This window comes from Anopheles merus, chromosome 2L (assembly GCF_017562075.2).
Source record: "Anopheles merus strain MAF chromosome 2L, AmerM5.1, whole genome shotgun sequence".
NCBI classification, from domain to species: Eukaryota; Metazoa; Arthropoda; class Insecta; order Diptera; family Culicidae; genus Anopheles; species Anopheles merus.
In genome coordinates, this window is record NC_054083.1 from 53,815,334 (window position 1) to 53,836,662 (window position 21,329).

Here is a 21,329-nt window from a genome sequence, read left to right on the forward strand (position 1 = left end):
TGATCGCAAGGGTGCTAATGTTTGTGTGTGATATATGTAATTTAGCATGTTCAATTCGTCTTAATGCAGTGATATTGCACAATATATGCCTCATTTCTACAATACACTTTTACATCAACTGGATTAACTTTATTATATACGCGCAACACCTTACATCGTTTGCAATAACACACGTAGCTTGAATACAATTTCATTTGGAAAAAAACTTAAACAATACACACACATTCTTTACAATTGTAAACAGCAAACAACTGTCCAAAAACAGTGTGTGTGTGTGTTAGATTCATGGGTGAAAATTGGTTCGATTCACAAAATTTGATCCACTGTCTGCCGATCCGGGGGAAAATGCGACGACGCGACAAGATACGAAGTGCACGCACTCCTGGTGGTGGGTTTCGTTTCGATTGACGTGTTTGTTCGAAAGAAAACATCTTTACAGTATCATACATTCATTCGTATCCTTAAACGCTATTTCCTTTTTTAAACACCAATATCGAACACTTACAGTAACGATTAATTACTCTCCCAATTATAACGATTACGTGCTTGCTATCTTCTAACATGTACAATTTGTCCGAAAAAGAAGGAAAGAGAAACGTATCTGTGTGTTTCCGCTATATACGCTGAAAACGAGAAGGATTTCGTCAAAGACACACACACAGAAATGTTGCACGCAGTGAACACCATCAAAAAGCAGTTTTGGTTAAAGTTACAGATAGTGCCACAGATACAGCAACGGCAGTTTTTTTTTGCGACGGTCGATGTTTGCGGCCATTCCGGTTCCCTAACAACATGTTTCCCTACTTATGCTTCTCTTACAACACCGTAATAGCGCTTTGGCTTTTTTTAATTATAAGGACTAATTTTGTCAAAAATCTGTTAACGTAAAAAGTCCGGCCGTCCGTCCATCCGTTCGTAGGAAGGAGGAGGCGGATCGAGTTTCCAATTCTAATTTCGACGTTTTCGTTTTGTATGGCTTCGCGACCGAACCGGAACGACAATTAGCGCACGCACCAGCGGCCATTAATACTGTGCATATCTTCACAGCTGTTTCTGGAAAATGAAGAAGTTTGTGCTTAAGCGTTTGCATTGAGAGCAGAATAAAAGAGGCGCCCGCGATCATGGTAAACGTTTTCCGCCGCCAGCAGTTGCACTGCAACCATAGGAGCTCCGCTCGGTGTCCATTTTTTAGCCACGGTGTGCGTACGGTGGGTAGCGGCGGCTGGGATGAGGAACGTAACCCGTTCCGACGATCAGCTCCTGCAGTTCGCCCACCTTGCGAATGGCCTGAACGTGCTCGTGCACGTACGGGTTGGAGGCTAGAACGTAGCTTTCAATGTCACACTCGTTGGATCCGCGCAGAATGCGGAAGCGACCATTCTCGCCCCACCATTGGCCCCAGGAGTTGATGGCAATCTGCGGGGTTGATAAAACAGACACGATAAGAAGAGGATCGAATCGTAGGCATGCAAAGCCGCTGAGCTTGATACACTTACCCAATATTTCACGACATCATAGCCCACACGTTCCTCTCCCCAACCGATCAGACGCACCGAATGATAAGCGGAACGCTCCTCGGCGGGTGTGGCTGCAGCCGAATGGCGGTAAATTCCACTGCGGTACGAGAAAAAGTCCCGATACACTCGCATGATGGCTGTGGAAGGAACAAGCATGGAAACAACAAGCATTAATTTTTGCATGATCACCCCATCTGCAATAGGTACCGCCCCCCTTACCCTGCACCGTTCCACGATCCTTGATTTCGGCCATGATGTCCGTTTCGTTGTTGAGACTGAACGCCGGTCCCATCTTGTACATCAGCGTACGATTCACCTTAACCGGCAGCTCACAGTTGGCCGTGATCAGCGTGTCGTCGTTACTGATTTTGCACACATTCTGTGCCGCAATGTATGGGTAGCACTCTTCGTTGACCACACTGTAAAGTCGACAGGAAGGAAGGAAACGATATCATCTACGGTAAAAGTCACGCGTAAGTGTAATGCGTACCCAGTTCTGCGCAGATACTGCCAAGCCGTATCCAAGTGTCCTCCACTGCATCCTTGCTGGCGCCGCACACAGGCTAGCATCTGCTGAGGAGCTAGCTGAACCATTTCACGACCCTTCGACAGGATAGCGAAGCGATCGGAAGCCATCGTTGCCGTCGAGAATGCCCAGGACGAACCGCACCAGCCTTCAGGTCAGAAGCCAGAGAGGAGCGTTACTACAATCCGTCGTGGAGCAAACGTGGTGATCGTTCACTTACCTTGATCTCGTGCTTCAGCAACCAGTCCAGTCCAGTGTTCGCTAGCATCGAAACGGCTTGGCAAGTGGCCTCCCTTGTTGCTCAGTCGCTTCATTGCCTTCACGCGGAACCTCGGCTGGAACGTACCGAGACGCAGCACCTTACCTTCGTCATACTTGCGACCCCACCATTCGCTGTAGTTCGTTGCCTTCCATCCGATCGATCGCTCCAGATGGTGCAGCTGCCTGAGCAGATCATCGTCCGCCAAACAAACGTCTTCCGTACAGGTGACCGAACCGTCCATGTTGCATTTGCTGAAGAATCAGGGAAAATCGATTGTCATCAAACACTATGTTCGCGGCACAAGGAGGATCTGCTTCAATCTTACCAAGTATTACAGTTGTCCATTAGGGCCTGATCGTACGGTGTGAAGTACCGATTTTTGTACACACAGGATGTGGCATTTTCTGGCTCGGGAGCAATGCCCATGCACACTTCCTCATAATCCGGACAGCAATCGCCATGCTCGCCCCGTTCGCAGAACTCATCACAGTAGCAGAGCGTTGCTATGGGACGAAAGAAAGAAACAAAATGTCACTGGAGCCCAACGGAAGGTAGAAGGTAGAAAAACTTACTCGAGATTGGTTGTGCACAGCCATCCTGTCGATCGCGGCAACATCTATCTGCACGCGCAGCACAGTACGGGCCGGGGAACTCTTGGCGGAAGCGACTGCCTTGGCCGACCACAAAGCCTACCAGCGCCAGAAACAGCAACAAATGTCTCATCTTCGCGATTTTGAAACTGGAAGAAAGAAAAGAAAACAGAAACCATTAGTTTTTCACTGCCACCGTAATTGAACCCTCTCGAGATGGTAAGATGGCGCAGTCCGATATTTGTTGCCGAATTACCCGCGCATCAGATTAATCTACCAAACGATGGAACCACTTAATCAATGCCCAAAAACCAAGAAACGTTAATATATTTGTTTTCCTCGCTTTTACAGAACACAACACAGCACACAGCAAGTTAGAGCGTCATTTCGTCGAATTCGAATTTAGCAGATCCATGGCTTACTATGTGTAGATGACGACATGGAAGCAACTGAAGCAGCTTCATCGACCGTCACTTTTTTGGGGATTTTCCCAAAAGCTCTTCAAACATTCGCAAACACGCAACTGTTTCAATGCACAGCGCAGCAGGCGAAGATGATACTTCAAAGCGAGGAGACATTTAAGCGGCAGGAGACCTCATGCTAGACTAAGAAGGTAGAAGAATGTAGAGACGATGATAGGTAAAGTGGCTCAATTGTCTTGTCGCTGTAGTAGTACCGAAGACGGATCCAGCTGTACTCGAAAACTGAATGTTGACATTGTTTCCTAATAAGAAATCGCAATCGTGAGCACTCGCTTGGCGTACGTGTGCCCCGGAGCACTTTGAGAATTGTCATTTGCGTACGCGAATGTCTCCGATTCCAGTGGCAGCGAAGGTTCAAACCGTCAAATGCGTCTGCTGGTTGAAGAAGTAGTCGGAGCACTCGAAGCCACTAAAAGTATGTCAATTAGCTGTCCATCCTGCAGACCGTGTGTGTGTTTGCATGCGTCCGAAAGGAATCCTGACACTGGATGCTCCCCAGCTGTACCGTATTGCTGTACTAACCCGCTTTTTAACCAATAACTTCTTTACCCAGCGACACAGTAACATGTCTCCTCCTCTCAACACCCCTTCTTGTTTTACAGTTTGGCCGCGATTCGCCGCTATCCCGTCATCGTTTCACATCCGGCAAGCCAACGACAACGCATCGCATTCAAAGTCCCTGCCCGGCAGCGCGCGCACACACAGGTAAGCAGCAGCCCCACATCCCTCCCTGTCTGTTGAGTGCGTCGGAAGCAAACGAAAACAAATGAAACGGCGCGAATGTCCGCGCAAAGCAGGGAAAAATGGCAGTGGCTCAATTTAACACGCGGGGTGAGTTCATAAATGTGGATAAAAATAAACATCGTCTCATGTTTGCATGCTGCGCGAATGGTCTTTTGGCCGATGCCTCACCACCTCGCGGTCGCAGCAAGTGGGCATCGCTGGTTTGTTGATTAGAGACGGAGGCTTCCTCGTGCTGCGTGGTAGTGGCTCTGTGCCTGTCTCCCTCCCCTTCACACCCGGGGCGAGGTGAGTGCGATTGTATCGAAGTCAACCACTACGCTACGCTCTCCATACGCCAAGACACCCCGACGGCACTTCCAAACGGGTGCCGTCGAGTAGGCACTGGCATTGACATTGACAGACAACTCATATACACCGTCGTCTCCCGGTTGCTGCGATCGTAATCGGCATGCCCGTAGCGTTTTGGTCAAATTTTGCTCGTACTCAGCAGAAAGCACTCTGCGTGCGCCCGCTCCGTTGTCTGCCAGTAGGCAAATTCGCGTCTCTGTGTGTGTGTGTTTTTCGAGAAAAGAGGTGCAAAGGTGGCTGCTTGAGGACGAAGGAGAAGTGAGTGTGTCATTACCCCGAAACGACGCAGTTTAGCTGAATGTGATATGTTGTATGTTTTGTGCCAACCAACCCAAAATTCGCCACCACAAAACTTGTTTGCTTGCCGCGAGAGCACCGACCGCGCACACACATTCCACCCGCTTGTTTGTGTGTTTTGGGTGACGTTTGTTGGGTGCAGGTGACGGTGCGATAATTGCATCTGCATCACTTCCACCCTTCATGGGGAGAGGGAGGGTACACAGCGGCCACGAAAAAGGTGCGAAATCTGACAAACGGCTGCTAAACGATGCATCCACAAACAGCTTGTTTTAATGCACGCATCATGCAGATCTATCTTCCGGATGTTCGGTACATTTAGATCGGGCCGTTAGTCCGTTAGTCTGCTTGCAGTGGGAAAGAGGGAGGGTTTGAATTTATTGACACAACAGCATTAAGCAGAGCAAAATCCGGCCCCTAGTTTAATGGGCTGAAATTTGTCAAATTCGGTCAATTCTCTGCTCGACGGCTCAGCGTGAAATATGTGTGGATCACCACACTAGATCTCTTGCACATCTGTCCTAGGCGCCCTCTTTTCACCCACCACCGAAACACAAAACACACATCCACACACACGTTGCATAACTTTCACACGCTCACCACACACTGTCGCACGTGCGCCCCATTCCCCTGCCCGGCATAAGAAAAGAATGGCCCTTTTTTGCCGGGTCGGGTGCGTGCCATGATTTAGGAAACATGAAACTATATCTCTTTCTTATACACCCCCCCCCCCCTAAAATGCACCTCCAATGTTGTGTTGGCAGCGTATGGTGTGGCCGAGTCGCTGCACTACTATGTTAGAACTAACCACTCAAAAACAAACACACAGACAGGCAGAGATGTCCCACTGGCACGAGAAAGAAAGGCGACTGAGCCGAGAACGTGTGTTCGTACGGAGTCTTCGCCGTTCGCGTCCAAACTGACACCCGCTACGATCAAGACGCTCCCCAGCACGGCTCTGTGACCGACTCGCGGGCACACATTCACACACACACACAGCGAGACCTGCAGACCGGCCGCTAATGATGCAATCTTATCACACACTTCTGTCTTCCCACTGCCCCCGTGTGACCCTTCCTCTCCCTTAGTAGCTATGCAGGTGAAGGGGGAGGTAGCTTGGCGGCGGGAACTAAACTATTTTACACGCCCGGTTTATCTAGCTCAACTTCCAAACGCGTTCTATCCTTCAAGCCAAGACACACAGTAGCGTGCGCGCGTGACATTGGACAAAAATCGGTTTTAATCTGTTCATTAGTGCCCAAGGGCTGTCGTCCGTGGCATCACATCATTCAAAATCCCTTGGCCGTTGATTATCCTAATGAGTCCTTTTCTTCACAACTGTCACACACGCACGCACACAGGGCGGGAAGAGAACATCTTCGCAAGAGATGGGTTTAGTGTGTAAATATCAATGTAAAACGCATGACGCATGCGGTTCCGATGACGAGTCTTCAGCCCGAAATCGGATCGGATCTTTGACGCCTCTTGAGAATTAGCACAACATGCGTACGGGGCGCGATAATGATTCATCACGCCTAAAAGAGCTGGGCTGCGGATTTGTGGAATTGCCACTCAAGAAGGAACTATTTCTGGGGCGATGAATAATCCCTACAGCTACACTCTACACAATCGACCACTGCAGCGGACTTGGAAGTGTAAAACTGCATTGCGATGATGTGATAACGGCCCTGAAGTGTGCATCGCCGTAACGCCGTGAGTGGCCAAGGTAACTATGCGGCCCAGAAGCTAATAAATTTCGGTACGTAATGCAGCGAAGGGCAGCACAGGAAGAAAAATTCAATCACCATCGGGAAATGGTCCCCTTTCGTTTTAATCCCTTTCACTTTAATCCACAAGGATAATGACGTTTGAAATATCAAGGACCAGCCGGCCAGCCGCCGGGGACGATCATTTAGGTTGGCAAGTTTGGCCATTCACCGATCGGTGCTTGGGAATCGCGAATACCTCGGCCCACATTAAACGGTGTGTCATTTCGTGTGTAAATTTAAATCGCAATTGAAAGGGGTAGACAAATATGTAAACTCGTCGTCGTCCCACTCCCCCCTTGTTTGTTTGATAGATAGTCTTGCTCTAAGTGAGAAGGCAAATATAAATTAGTTCTCGTGCATTGTTTGGCCGGTGAGAGGTTGTTGAGATTCCGCCAGTACATTTCCGTATTTATTTTGCCGCAACGATGATGATAACGCACCAAAGAGAGAGAGAGAGCGAGCGACAGCGGGTGTCGCGTGCGCAACCTCAGTCTGCGCATAATATTTGCTTTGCGTATGCCAGTTCCACCTGTAGTTTAACTGCCCCGTCAGTGATGAAGAATCGGTAGGAAGCCAAACGGGGCATTTTGAGTGATTAGAGTTCGTGTGGTTTAGGTCGTGAGGCCTACCGACTCGTCACGCATGTCCTATCCTTCGCCCTCCGGGTTCCTACCCGCGATGGGAACGATGCATAAAAGGAGTTAGGCAGTACACATATCAATTACACACCGCTTGTCACGGTGCTGAGAAGTTGCTCTGTCCCCCCTCTGACGGGTTGCTCCGCAACCAGCGCAGCAGCAGCGTGTGGAGATGTTGACGGGTGCCACTGCCGGGCTTTGCGCATTGATTAATTTGCGCTTAAATTGTAGCTAGGTACTTCTGCTGCGCGAATGGTGCCGTCATTCGCCCCGCGGCTCATGGGTTGTTGCGATGCACATCATTTGTCACTTGGCGTTGCGTTGACGACCGAGTAGCTCCCTCCGGTTGGATAAGCTTGAGCTAATTGCACAAATTCCACACTGAGCATGAGGAGCAGGGCGGGCTACTTCGATGGGCTGCGTGCCAAGATTACTTGGCTGGAAATTGGGACCAATGTCACACTTTCACCACACGATAAGAAGCAACCCCATGCGCTCTACTCCTCTGATTACGATCGGCCTTCACGTGAGACGTGTTGGTTCTTGCGTTGGTGGTGATGCATTTTCACGGTCATGTTTCGTTCGCTGGCCACATTGTCAACAATGTGCGCGTCCCACACGCAAACGAGGCTCATTTCCCCCTGTCACCCGAACTCTCGACCGCACAATCTGTGTGTGTGTGTAGGAATGCCCACGTGCTTACCAGCCCATTCCCCCTTTTGACTCCCGCTCCTACTACCGGGAGGAATTTTTGCGAGGAAGTCCCCCGACCTTCACTGCTAATTGCTCACAATTTGCTCGATCTTGATAAAGGGCGCGGTAGAACGCAGCGGGCCAACGGTGGGGTAGATGAGGAGGAGGAGGGGCGAGGGTGTCAAACAATCAGCTGTGTTCAGTGTGTGTTGTGATCATCAGCTTGGGGGGTATCATCGGGTTGGGCTTGTCCCCCACGTCCTATCGTTGCGGTACCGTCACTTGACAATCAGCTGATGCGAACGATTGCTGTATTCCTGTTTTTTTTCTCAACCTCATACATACACACCACCCCCTGTGCGTTCCTTTCTTCCAAGCGGTAAATAAACCACTCGAGCATTAGAGGGACAGGGGGCGGAGAAGGCAGAAGAGGGCCGTACGAATCGGCGAGTCTCGCGTGAAGGGAATTTGAAGTATTTTAATTGATGGCAGATACAAATGGGTGGTTGTAGTGTGGTTCGCTTGTTGACGGGTTGCGGTTTGCTCTACTAAGGAAGGTGTGTGTACATGCTGTCTGTTTCTTGGGCGGCCCCTGATCTCTGGTGCCCTTTTGCGGGCGGCTCGGTGTCGGTTTAGAACAGAAACGACGCCAGAGCAGCTCTGCGGGATTCTCTGACACGGGGGGAAAGGGGGTTAATTTTTGTTTTCCATACCACACAGGGCTCGGTGGAAAGTGAAATCGTGATGCAAAATTATTATTTTTAGCTTCTTACTCTCTTTCTTAGCGAGTTGGCAAAAGAAAGACCCTTAAGGATTTTAATGCCGGGGTACCGTCCTTCGCTCTCCCCCCCCCCCTCCCCCCTCTCTCTCTTTGTCCGCCTGCCCACAAATGATTAGAAAACGCAATACGCCATTTGGTTGGTTGTTTTTCCTTCCCAGAAACGGTCATCGCATTCGGTTCAGGTGCACGATCGGCCAGCGCATTCCCCACCCGCTTGGTACTTAATTCAGTTTTGTTCGTTTTAATAGCGCAAACAACAAGCGAAGACCCGCGTACACCATTAATCCCGAACGCCGGTGAGAAAGCGATATTTTAGGACGATTAGTCACTCAACCCTGCCCCAGTTATGGTCCTACCCCGCCGCCGCAAGGTGTGTATGTGTGTACTTTTATCGCCAGGTTTTTGTTTTTTTCTGCATACCATACAAACAACATCCCAAGGAGCATTGTCGGATTAAATGGTGCATGCTGTCGGTGCGCAGCTCGAATCACCGAAAACAGTACTTCCCTCTGGCAACCGACGTCAACTTAGAATGAAATCATCCGACATCCGAGTGGTCGCTGCTTTGCCTATCCTTTCTCCGTTGTCTTTTTCGCGGCACACTATGACCGTCAAAACTGGCTTGGATTTCTTAATGAAAGTAACAGTAACAGGCAGAAAAAGGCACATTCCACTCCGCCACACGCACACAGACAGTACTGCACACTCCCACGTGAGCGCTGGGGCTCCACTGTTTACCATCGAAAATATTTGCTCTTTGCGCAAAGTAAACAAACGGAATGCCTAACAACAACAACCATCATCATCATCAGCAGCAGCAGCAGCATCATAAGCTACCTTTGCCGCTTGTTGGCTGCGTCCGCTATCTTGCGCGATTGGCGGCATTCCGTACACGCAAGCAGGCTGCCGTTGGCGTTTATGATGGAAGAATGATGGAGGAAGGGAGGTAATATATATCTCAATCCTGCAATGAAAAGGGCGACTAAGCTAAGGGCTCTGTTAGTGATCGCGAGATTTGAAAAGAAAAATACGCGAGCGCGTAATATCTCGCTGCTAATCACCAGTGCACGTCCAGTTATGGGCTGCTCCTACTGGAAGTGCTAAACAGAGGTGTTTGGACCTTATAAAGAGAGGGTTTTTTTTGCTTTTCAAAACATTTATGCTTCGCCCAGCGTTTGTCTCCTTTGTATACCGAGCTTGAACTTTGTCCAGCTTTGACTTCCACCCGCAGGTTAATAGCTTGTAGCGTGCGCAGGGTGGTCGGTGCAGACCCGCACCAACCTTTTCGTGTCGGTGCAGAATTGATGTCCGATTGTATCACGGGGATCATAGAGCTCAATAGCAGCGGTCTGCTGGCGCCGCCATGATCCGTGTAATGATCGTTCGTCAAACCACACACACACACACAAACATAAAGGCAGGAAGCGGGCGGAGAGAAAGTCCGAAAAGGACACCCCCCTCCCTGCGCTCCACCCACTTGTGGTGGGTGGGTGGCGAACCCATACACATGATGCCATGCGGTGCAGTGAAAGTGCAACCCAACATCGGAAGCATGCAAATGCCCACCCGGCTACGAATTGCCCGCCTGCCCCGCGGGGCTAACGCGCCATCAGAGGCCATAAGCCATCCGTGTCCAGTGCTACATGAAAACATGTATGCTCGCCGTGTCTGTGTGTGTGTGTGTGTGTGTGAGTACACCTTCATCTTGTTCGAGGTTGACGGTGCGTCACGATTCTACTGTAGCACCGTCTTCAGCATTGGCAAAGATAATGGATACCCGGGTGCGAGAAGATTGATCGAGAGAGAGAGAGAGAGAGAGGTGCCCGGATACATCGAACCGGAAGGCATTCCGGTCGGCGGCCATAACGAAATCCGCACATAAATCTTCCTGTGCACAATATATTTTATCTGGCCCGTGTGGTGGTGATGGTGGTCGGTGCTCGGGACATGGTATTTGGCGGAGATGATTTAGTTCCACGATTATTCTGCCCGCCACTGCCACAGCCAAGTACACGTAACGTAGCGTCGGTTCGCTAATGCAGCTATTGATCCGTTTCGCCGCGCAATCAGCTGCGTTGGCTTTCGAAATGCTGCCGTTCCGAGTCGAGATTGGGCAGACAATTACGATTATTGTGATAAACATACATAGAGAATGTACACACACGCTGTGTGCTGATGGGGGAGGATCCCAGGTTTACTCACTCCCATGATCCGCCATGATCCATCGCCCAAAGGCATCATTCAAATGGAAGGGAGCTCCTTTCCAGCGTATATCTTCGAGGGCGGAAAATTTGATCGATGCCCCCGGCGGCGTTCGGGATGCGAAATGGCTATTAAAAAGCTTTCGTCGTGCCGCCCACCAATCAGCGTCGTGATCACCGTCGTCTCCGGCTTGTTTTGTTCGGGAAAAACTAAACGCCCTTTCAATGGGCCAGTTTATCTTTCCGCCTGGTACGGTGGGCTCGTGAGAGGGAAAACTGTTCGCTACCGTGAAATAACGAGAGTCCAACCGTGGAGTCCGGCACCGGTCGGTCACGATCCGGGCGAAGATCGTTGGGGGGACCATCGTTGCACCTGCATTCCCATTTTTCTTTCCCCCGCTCACTCATCAATGGTCCGTCAAAACATTCGCGGCGGGTTGTTGTGGTCGTGATTCGCGGACATTCCATCCCGCCCGGCTAGTGGCGCGGCTATAGTAGTGCCCAATCAATTCTCCCTAGTTGTGCCGTCCGGGGTGTTAAGTGATTTATGTGTTTTCGATTGAATCGATGAGCATCATCATCGTCGTTTGCTCTAAATTTTTCCGCTCCCCCCCTCCCCCTACAGTACCCCCAAAAGGCAACCGACAACCCTCTAGTTCTGTCGGAACATTTTCGGAATACTTGGAATCTTGCCCCGCACACACACACACACACACACACACACACCACATTCCGTTTGGTTTGATTGAAGAGTTTCAAGAGGGACGGACGCGTGTCCGACGGTCCGAAAAACGGCCACACAATCACGCAGAAATATAAATAACACGCCTTAGTTAATGGTTCGTCCATCGCGATCAACGTTGGAAGGGAGCTTTCCGTCACGCGCAAAGCACATTCCGGCACGCCGCCAAGTAACCGCGAAATGCTTTTCTTCGAAGAATAAAATGGATTAGTGGTGCTACAATTCTTGCTATACAATTGCAGTGTGGACCGGGCTTGAGCAATGTCTCAATAATTCACCTACTCCCACACCGTCCCAGGGCCACTATAGGGCCTTCGACCCGTACGTCAGACAGCAAAGAGAGAAAAAACACACACACACAATACACTACAATAAACAACCCTTATCCGCACGAAATAAACACACATTGCATTGCGATTACATGCACGTTCCCAGCGCACGGACGGAAATCCCTGCAGAAACGCTTGCGGTTTCGGTGGTGCTTCGCTGACTCAGCGGCGTGTGCCGTCCGTTCTCGAGAGGCCACTCCGCAGCTCTCGGCAGCTGGTGGTTTAGTTGGGAGTTTGCAGCGGACCCAACCTTGATCAGGAAGTCGTAAATATTACGCCCATGAGCTGGTGCCACAGCGCCGCCACTCAGCACCTCTCGAGGGAGGCATTAGAAAGTGTAGTTTAGCCACTGGTACACACTGGCAGAAGGATGGAGGAGGGCATTCAAAACGACAACAAAAAGTGAACAAAGAATGTGCCAAAGCAATACTACACAGAGAGACAGACAGGGAGAGCTCCACAGACATGGCCGAGGTGACTGTGTCAGAGGTGTAGAATTAGCTTGTTTCGTTTAGTTTCAGCAATGAAAATGATAGTGAGCAAAGTGTACTTTATGTTTTTTTTTCTTTCGCAACTGAGTAGAATGCCGGCTAGACGAATCAGTCGAACGATCAATCTGTCCGATCACGGGTGTGATCGAACAACCGTGTCAAAAGCTGACCGCAATCGATTGCGATAAAACGAAATTTGCACATTTAATTTAACGCGGAGGGGGGGGGGGGGGGGAAGGAACTATGACTTGGCCATAAAACTGGGACCTCTTCTGGCTCGTTACTGTTCTGATTGGAAACGGTAGAGAACGGTCGTAAAATTGATAGAAGTGAATGTGCTCTCCCATCGTCTCCCCCCCCCCCCCCACAGCCAAACGTTACGATCGTTACGATGTTAGGCCAAAGCCACAAGCAAAACAAAAACCGTAACAACAGCTACAAAGCTTCCGGTAGCCTAACACACCTTCTTACCGACAGACAGACAGAGAGAAATCGCTCTGGAGCGATCCTCGGTCCTCCCCTGTGGGTGAGCATTGGATCGTATAATGTGATTAATAATTCTATAAACACTCCACAAAAACGCTGCCTCGCTCGGTGTTATGAAGAAATGTACAATATTTTGCACGGAATAAAACAAAGTTGCTTACATAGAAAAAAAGAAGATTGATCGATGAGATCGCCCGCCGCGGTCGATCTGGGTGGCCGACGTGTTGTTGTTGACCAAGAAGTGTCACATGAGTATTATTTTTTGGGCGAAAGTGTTCCACGGTATCTGCAAAATCGCTCATTCGCATGCTATATTTCTATTCGCTCCCCATTTGGAACCTCTATTTGTGTGCGCTATGCTTCCTATCTCTCTGTCTCTGTGCTTCTTTGTACGATCATGGATGCGATCAAAAGATCAGCCTCCCCATCCCTATGGCAACGTGTCCATAGGTTCGTTTCGGACGTTCCAGGCGCGCAAAAATAAACAATCAATTATCATGTCACACTTGTGCCCGGGGCCAAGACCCCCTTCCCTCCCCTTACCCCTGTGCCAGCATCCCGAAAGGGGTTCGGATTCTCTAATTTGTGCCATTCTTCTACCGATGTTAGAGAGACGCCGCCACTGCCGCCAGCGGTGGTTTTGCTTGTGCAGCACAAAGTGACCATATTTGTACCTATTAACACCCTTATTGACACATAATCAAGAACGCGACAAAGGCCGCGGGCGCGCGCGCGCCCACCCGCTCTGTACGGTTTTAGAACGTTGAAAAATGATCGTTTGTTCTGCGGGGGGGGGGGGGGGGAGGGGGTGTTTTCTCTCCCTCCTTCAGGTCTTTTTCGCGGCAAAAAGAAGCGTCCGCGCATGTATTAGAATGAAAGCAATCCGACAGGGAACTGCTTCTTCGTAGCCCTGTTGCTGCCTGTTTTGCTGGATCTTTGACACTTGTTGGGCCAGAGGGCCGCGACGTGGATTGTTTGCTTTTAATTAGGGTACCATTCTGGCGCCGTCACCCTTTAGTGGAGCGTGGCGCTGGCTGCATTGCTTCCGCCTGGGACTGATCTTAGAACCGCATCTTAGAACCTCATCGGGTGTGCAGCATTTGTTGCTGATTGCCTCAGCAGTTTCTAGGTTGATCGGTGACGCCAGGCACTACCAGGCAATGTTGTGGCAGCTACTACCAGCAAAACTGCGTCATACGGCATTAATCATATCCACGGGCAGGATATCATTGAGGCGGGGAAGGCACACTCCCCAAGCCCCCTACCACCTAGCACTGTTGACAGGAACGGATGGAGTGATCTTGAGCGAGCGAGCGCGAACGCACCGGTGAGTACATCATACTGGGTTGGGTAGGAGATGGAGATTGCAGCGTAAATCATCGAATGACCGAATGCCTTTGCTATTTGCCACCCGCAAACGCGGCTCTTGCTGGTTGTTGCATTATTACCTGATCCCGCGAGCGCGCCACCGCCTGCCACGATGATCGCGCGTACGCCATAAATCAATTGGGCCATTGAACCCCGCCTCCCCAACGGTAGGCAAATTAGATGGTGGTATCGTTTGTCCGACGATTGTTGTTGACGGTTCTTGCCTGTCCTGTTTGTCCTTTGGTTGTCCCCGTGTCCCCGCGACCCCAAGCGCCAACACTGCTATTATTATTATTATTATCATTGTCCTCAAAACAAACAATTTGTCACCATTTAGTGAGCGCGATGATGGTCGCCCGATTCAATGTCAACCCAAAGCGTCTGATGGCCTTGCGCGGAACGACCGAAAAAGGGCCGTCGTAAATCATACGAAACCGGAATCGAATCGAAGGCAGCCGCCGCGCCTATCAGCTGCTTTCCATCGATGTTATCATCTTTTTCCCCGATGCGATGCGATGCGATGTGTGTGTGAGGCTGACCGTTTTGCTATCTAAATTGCCTATTCAATCAGCACCCGATAGATGATGATGATGGTGATAGATGATGCTACTAACGCCTTGCTTCATTGCGCTCCATCCGCGGCAGTGTCCTCCCGTTTAGGCAAATGGGCAAATGGGTGTCGCTAATAGACGGGACGGGCGGGAGAAAATTAATCTGCACCTTGAGCTGATGATGAGCCTCTTGATGTGGGGATAACACGCCGGGTGACCGAACCATCACCGACAGCAAGAGCAACTGACACGCAAAGCGTCAGCAACGTGTCGACGTGTGATGCAAAGAACACGCAAAAACAAGCGAACACGATAACAACTGCAGCCTTATGCTCTGTATGTGGTGCCTAATCGTTCGGGAAAAGGGGTGTTATAAGGCGCACAGCACAGCACAGCACACAGCACACACACACACACACATCTCGCTGCGGTTATGGGCCGACGATCCCATACCGATTGCATGACATCATAATTTTCAAACCCGCTGCAACCTAATAAACCACCACTTCGGGGCCCGCGCTGGGTGTTGCGAGAAGCAATAAAATCGAGCCACCACCACCACCACCACCACCACCACACGACGATCGCGATCCGTGAATTAATAATTCATCGCGGAAGGTGGCCAAATCCGCAAGAAGGATCCGCACAAAGACCCCTTCCCCTCCCTGACCTAATCCCTCGATTTCTGCACGATCGAAGAATTGGACCGCACGCAAATTGTGCTTGATCGTGGCGGGCGGGAGGAATGCGCTTATCATAAACATTTATCTTGATCCACACACAAACACACATGTCGTCCCGGTCGATCGGTCAAGTGCTGCTCTCTGCCGGACGAAATTTGTATGCGCAACGACGCGTTCCCATCGCGGCCAGCTTGTAGATGGTGTTAAAAACAAGGGTTCTTAAATGGGTTCTTCTTTCGCCCAATCAACACGACTCTATTCCCATGCATCCTGTGCAGTGTGTGTGCTCCGGTTTTGCGTGTTTTTGCAAGCTTTGTTTTTGTCTAATGTTTACGTTCTGTTTGCTGTTTGGACTTTAAACGATCGCCGTTAGTGCAAAGCCTCACTCGCAGACGGAAGGTTAAGGACAGTCCCCGGCCAGTTAATGTGTAACGATATGGTGGTGATCGATCTTGGAGCGTGACGTGTGTTCGAACAATCGAATTCACCAGCAATTGACATCAATCAAAACATTCCCAAAATCTTCGCTGTAGGTCGCCGTGTTGCTGCCAGTTGTGGCCCCCGGGAGTGACCCAATTCTTGCTCTGCTTGTCCCCGAGAGGGAGGCCTCTCCCATGGAGTTGTCCCATGGAGTGTGACCGTGACCAGCATCTTCCAGCATCTGCCGTCGCCACCACCCCATCATCCACCCCATCTGCGGGTGCTCCACCTATGTATGCGGTGGTTCAGTGACATTGCGGATAGGCCACACGGGCAGTTTCGTAAGCGAAACGGTCATTTTTCATGCCTGTTTCGCTTCTCCTCCATCGCGGCTGGCAAAACCTAATAGCCATTAAAATTAACTTGTTGCGCCTGGACCGCTACCCACACCGGCTGCCTTCAATAAACATGAGCGAAGGCCCTCCCACCCTGCCTGCCTGTCCAATTGCTGCCGGTGGCTCTCCGACGAACTTCTGTCCGCGCGGGAAGTGTCGTCCGTGAGAAGGGGCTTAATGTGAAATGCTTGTACAGAATTTTTGCCGATTAGAATATGGCCTTTTTTGTAGCGGACTTATCCCGCACCCAGGAGCACCGGAGGAGGGCTGGTAAGCCGACTGTCAACGGGCTTAAAACCCCCCCAGGCCATAATGATCATGTGCGCTTCGGCTACTCATAAAGTGCGAGCTCGAAATGTTTGAGCGATCGATCACCTCCGATCGTTGGGGCTCCGGGTTCGATCGATACGATGACGCGCAACTAATCGGCAGCAAAGCGCACCACCACCGGGACGGTGGCTCAATGTTTATCAACGGTGAGTGAGGGTATGCTTTTTTGCATAAAATATAGAATCATTTTAGAAAAACGGGATCTTGTACTACTACTGGCACAACACATCGCACCCATTAGCAAAGATCGTTTTGCTGTTTGTGGGGGGGGGGAGTAAAAAAACGCACCTTAAACACAATGACGCTACAAATTAGTCATAAAAGCGCTACCCAAAACGTTGCAGTTTGCAACTGCCACCCCACCCTTCCCTCCAGTGAACAGACCAGGGGAGCGATAATTGCACATACTCTTCGCTTATCTTGTTGCGAACATTTTGCGCGATCATGTCATGCACTTGAAAATAGAGTCTCTTAACTCAATTGATCTTTTCGACACGGGAATGCGCACCTGGCGCTGCCGTGGCTGTTGTGTTCTACACTGGCCCACACACGAAACGAATCAGTGTACCTAAGACTTGGCATAAAATGGCCAATGAAATGTCAATCGCTCGACCATCCCTCGTGTGCGCGGAACCATTTGCGGCAGAATGTATGTTTGCGCAAGTGTGTATGGAAATGTAATGTAGTAGTTAACACAATTCATCCATTATTCGGACTAACATGGCCGCTCTATGTTCTGGGGGTCCACTTGCACCGAAATTCGCAGGATTTTATGTGCTCACTACCTATGCTACTTTCGGGCAATTTTGAGAAGCTTCTCCGCTCCTCGGACCGAACGTTCGCCGAAGAGTCGGAATCTTGCCTGTTTGTAAATAAATGAGCCAATTCCGCACCCAACCCCCCCCCCCTTCTTAATCCCCCTGGAGCTGGACTGGATTGTGTTTAACATTCAAAAGTGTTTCTGCCCCGATCCATTTGCTAAGAAAACACATTCCAAGCGAGATGTACTTTTCTTGTTAATACTCCAGTATTTCTCGATCATTCCCCGCCCATTCCCGCTCACGGCAGCGGGTGGTGTGACTCATTGACCCATATCCTGTAGGGCTAAGGTGATAACATCACGTTCGTTTGCTTTCTTTATCGCCCACTGGACTTTCCGCCGTGAATTCGAAGAAATTTTGTGAAGAAACTGCGCACCACTTCACCAAATGAGTAACAAATGTTCAGGGCCACGGAGGCGCACTCGGAGACTCGGAGCGTCTTCGGAAGCTTGCTAAAAACTTACCAGTTCAGCAGCTTAGCGAGATAACCAAGGGGGGAGGGGAGGAGGGGGGGGGGAGAAGGGTAACACTTGGAGGCCACCACTTCCCAGTATCCGCCATGACTTCAGCTCAATTGGAATGCAAAACAGACGCACACACACCTTAGCAAGCACACGGAACTCGAAACGGTGGCGTCATGCAGCTTTTTTTGTTAAATAAAATAAGACCACTGTCACCACAATCGCATCGATTGTCAATGATTGTGGGCACACACAAATTGACCCTACCAAAATTTCTCGTGGCGCCTCTTTCCGTGCCTCTCGTTTTGTGCTGCTACCGAGTCATTTTGGCCAATTGACAGTACCAACCTAGTGAAGATTGTCACCCGAAACAATCGCACACGGCTATTGGAGGAGGTTTTGCTCTGCGTATGTGTGACTCTCCATCAAAGCAACCACGGGTATCTAATCAAATTTGGTAGCCTGTGTTCACCAAACCAACCTGTGCGATTCGTGGCGATTCGACGCAGAAACCAAATAGTTCAGCTCCCCTGCTGAGTGGAGCGGCCTTTTTCTTCTGCACAGCATGCCAAACGGGTTGCCATGGTGAAGAGATTAGTGCTAAATCGATTTGACACCGTGTGCTGCGGGTGTGAACACATATTGCTACTGGCTCCGTTTGATAGATCCTGCCCGATTGCGCCGCTCACCACAGAGTCTGGTGGTTTTGTGCGACTAATTCGCAATCCTGCTGCGAAATACTCCGTCGCTTCCCACCACCTGTCCCACCCGTAGTCGGAAGAAGGTATCGATTTAATTAAAGCAATAACAGCAACAACAGCAAAAAGCACGCTGCTAACCGAACTGTAGCTGAATATTTATGCAATGGTTTTTACATAAATTGCGAATAAACTGCAAACTAAAGGTAAGTCGGTCCCCAAAAACACATGACAGCCAAAAAAACAAAAAAAAAATCTCTAACCTTTTCGTTTCTCTCCACAGACTCTTCGCTATCGGTATGCAGATAGAGCAACGCTTCGGTTTGGACAAAAAAGTGCTCCTCTTGCGAGAGCTCTCGCAATGGTAAAGCTGTTAAGCGCGTCTCCGGCATCGAAATCGAAAGCAATCCACGATACGATAACAAACTCGGTCCCAAACAGTAAACACACACGCACCCATGACCCCGGACAGTATTCCCGATCGAAGATTGCTCTCCCCATCCCCTCCCCCCCACCCCTCCGGCGAAGTGTTTGCTGATTGCGCGAACGCGTCTTTGCGCATTCCTGTTGCGCGGATGTCGGTTCTTCTTGCGGGCGAGTGTGCGCCCGCGCTCGCGTTTATCTTCAAACTCCCCACAATCCCCCGGGTACGGGACACTATTCGGAAAACAATCCTCGGATGGATCTGGTGCGGTGGCCCATCTTTCCTCACTTGTTGCGTGCGTTGTAGATTATTTACAAGTCAGCCAGGCAGGCCTGGCAGCACCCAGACATGTTTGTGTTGCACATTCCAAAGCCTCGCCGTTCCAATACGCTCGCAGCGCAGCGCACACAAACCCGCGCTAGTGTTTGCTCTATTTCGATGTGTTTCGGGACGCGACACACTCGGGGGGCTTCAAGAAGAAGAAGAAGAAGATGTATGTGTGAGCGTGTGTGTGTGTGTGTGCATCGAGAGGAACACCAGGGCTGCTGATGCTCCATTGCTCCCCTGGCAGTGTCTTATCTTATCGTACGTTTTGTCACCGTGCGTATCACACACTAACTCTATTCCCAACAATGAGAATTAAAGATATCGTAGATACTCCCCACCTTGCCTTGCGTCCCCCCAACCCTAGACCTCATGATCAATGTCATCTGCGGTGGATGGGGCAGGCAGCTGTTGTGCCGTTCTAGAAACTGTATGATTCAATTTCGCGGCACAAACATGTGTTTGGTGGCCATTTTTGGCAGGCTCAATCTGCATTTGTTTTTTTTTACGGAGATAGAAGCAAATGTGCGACAAGGTGCCAAATATTTGCTGGGGCGATGGCTAAAGGGGTAGATCCTTCTTGGCCACGTGGGCGACACACGCAACTGGGGCACTGTTTGCAGCAAGCCGCAAAGCTGGCGAAAACAAGCAAAAGGAAACAAAAACCTGATCACAATGCTCTCGTCGCGCAACGTTCGTGCAATCGATTGCGGGTAGAACGGCCAAACTCTGTCCCGGTGAGCCACCCACGCATATGCTACAGACCGAAATTAATAATACTTGCGCACACAAACACACGGTACACACGGCACACACACACTCGATCCACTTCCGATAACAAATAAGATTAAGTGAGCCACGTTTCAGCCACCCAAATGCCACTAACAGAGAGCGACAATGTGTGTACCTTTTTGTGTAAAACCTCGTTTACCCCGCGCTCCTCCGCACCAATGTACCTATTACAAACACTCTCAAACGACCGTCTTTTCGACAAGCGGTTCCAGCAGTTCCAGCGGGACTTGACGACGCTTCCAATTTCCGCAAACGAAAGGAAAATGTGGTTGCCACAGAGGGCTAAAGAACACACACTGCCTGCCCCGGCTACTCACTTTCTCGCTGCGTTATGATGGCTGTTGTCGAGGATGGCGCGCACAACTGCGCTGGGTGCGGGATCGCGGTATGCAACTCCACCAACACGACGACTACCAGAGCTCCAGGCGAACAGCTAAACGGCAAACTAAGCGTTTTTCGCTATGTTTCCCTCCTTCTTGTCCCAAGGAACGACACACACTGCACGAAAACCACACGACCACAAGACGATATGACGACTAGGAAGATGATCGCCTCGTCCCTAAACGCTAACTTGCAAAACACACAGCTAACTAACTAACCCTACGGTGAGAACCACCAGCGAAGCAGTAAGGCTTCCTTTTTCCTGAATCCGTTCACACTTGAGCTTCACTTCCGTTCGGGGCTCGCTTCTTGGGATGGGGTTTCTACGAGTCTCTCCGAGATGAACGCGCGGACTGACTGTTCCGACTCGCTGCCAGCTGTTGATATTGCCTCTGCCTTGCTGCATGAACCACGCGCAGACAGCGACGACGAACTACGACGACCACAGCCACGACCACGACGACGACGGCGATGATGACGACGACGACGACGATCGGAGCTTTTACTCTTTTTCCGCCCGCACACACCACATGCGTTCTCGCATACGACGAGACAAACGTTTTCGCGCATTTGCGTTTTGCCAACAAGCGCACAGCTCTTGCTTTGCTTCAGGACGGTCGGGCCGACCAGTTGATTACCGATGGTGCAGTCGAGTTAAGGTATTACTTACTCGTAATTTGTGTTGTCATTTTTTTATGTTTTATTAACATTTCTTGTTAATTTACTACCGTTTGACTTCACGTGGAAAACGTGCTTTAAGTATCGTTTACATTCGCCCCTCCTCA

At 50.2% G+C, this 21,329-nt stretch overlaps 1 protein-coding gene and 1 long non-coding RNA gene across 7 annotated transcripts; one reads left to right on the plus strand and one right to left on the minus strand.

Annotated features, from left to right (window-relative positions):
* Window positions 1-114: 114 nt before the first annotated feature.
* On the minus strand, window positions 115-20,976 carry LOC121592573 (tubulointerstitial nephritis antigen-like). 4 transcript variants are annotated; one of them, XM_041914156.1, is made up of 8 exons: window positions 20,481-20,976; window positions 2,878-3,044; window positions 2,631-2,808; window positions 2,264-2,556; window positions 2,008-2,191; window positions 1,737-1,936; window positions 1,497-1,654; window positions 115-1,416 (listed from the first exon to the last, which is right to left on the minus strand). In XM_041914156.1, the coding sequence occupies exons 2-8, from the start codon at window positions 3,026-3,028 to the stop codon at window positions 1,189-1,191; spliced, it is 1,392 nt and encodes a 463-aa protein (XP_041770090.1). In that variant the 5' UTR covers window positions 3,029-3,044; window positions 20,481-20,976; the 3' UTR covers window positions 115-1,188. The 4 variants fall into 4 exon arrangements, with proteins under 4 accessions (XP_041770090.1, XP_041770094.1, XP_041770093.1 ...); XM_041914160.1 differs by lacking the exon at window positions 20,481-20,976 and adding an exon at window positions 5,575-5,690; XM_041914159.1 differs by lacking the exon at window positions 20,481-20,976 and adding an exon at window positions 5,511-5,690.
* On the plus strand, window positions 3,022-5,493 carry LOC121592574. 3 transcript variants are annotated; one of them, XR_006004681.1, is made up of 3 exons: window positions 3,022-3,114; window positions 3,247-3,891; window positions 3,980-5,493. It is a non-coding gene; the product is annotated as an uncharacterized LOC121592574 (long non-coding RNA). The 3 variants fall into 3 exon arrangements; XR_006004682.1 differs by having other exon boundaries at window positions 3,247-3,878; XR_006004683.1 differs by having other exon boundaries at window positions 3,247-3,792.
* Window positions 20,977-21,329: the final 353 nt, after the last annotated feature.

Excerpts from the sequence above, each read along its gene's own strand:
- LOC121592573 (XM_041914155.1), bottom strand. Across the intron at positions 2,192-2,263 it reads TGCTGAAGCACGAGATCAAG|GCTGGTGCGGTTCGTCCTGG; the intron begins GTAAGTGAACGA and ends TCTGACCTGAAG. Across the intron at positions 1,417-1,496 it reads ATGATGTCGTGAAATATTGG|ATTGCCATCAACTCCTGGGG; the intron begins GTAAGTGTATCA and ends TCAACCCCGCAG.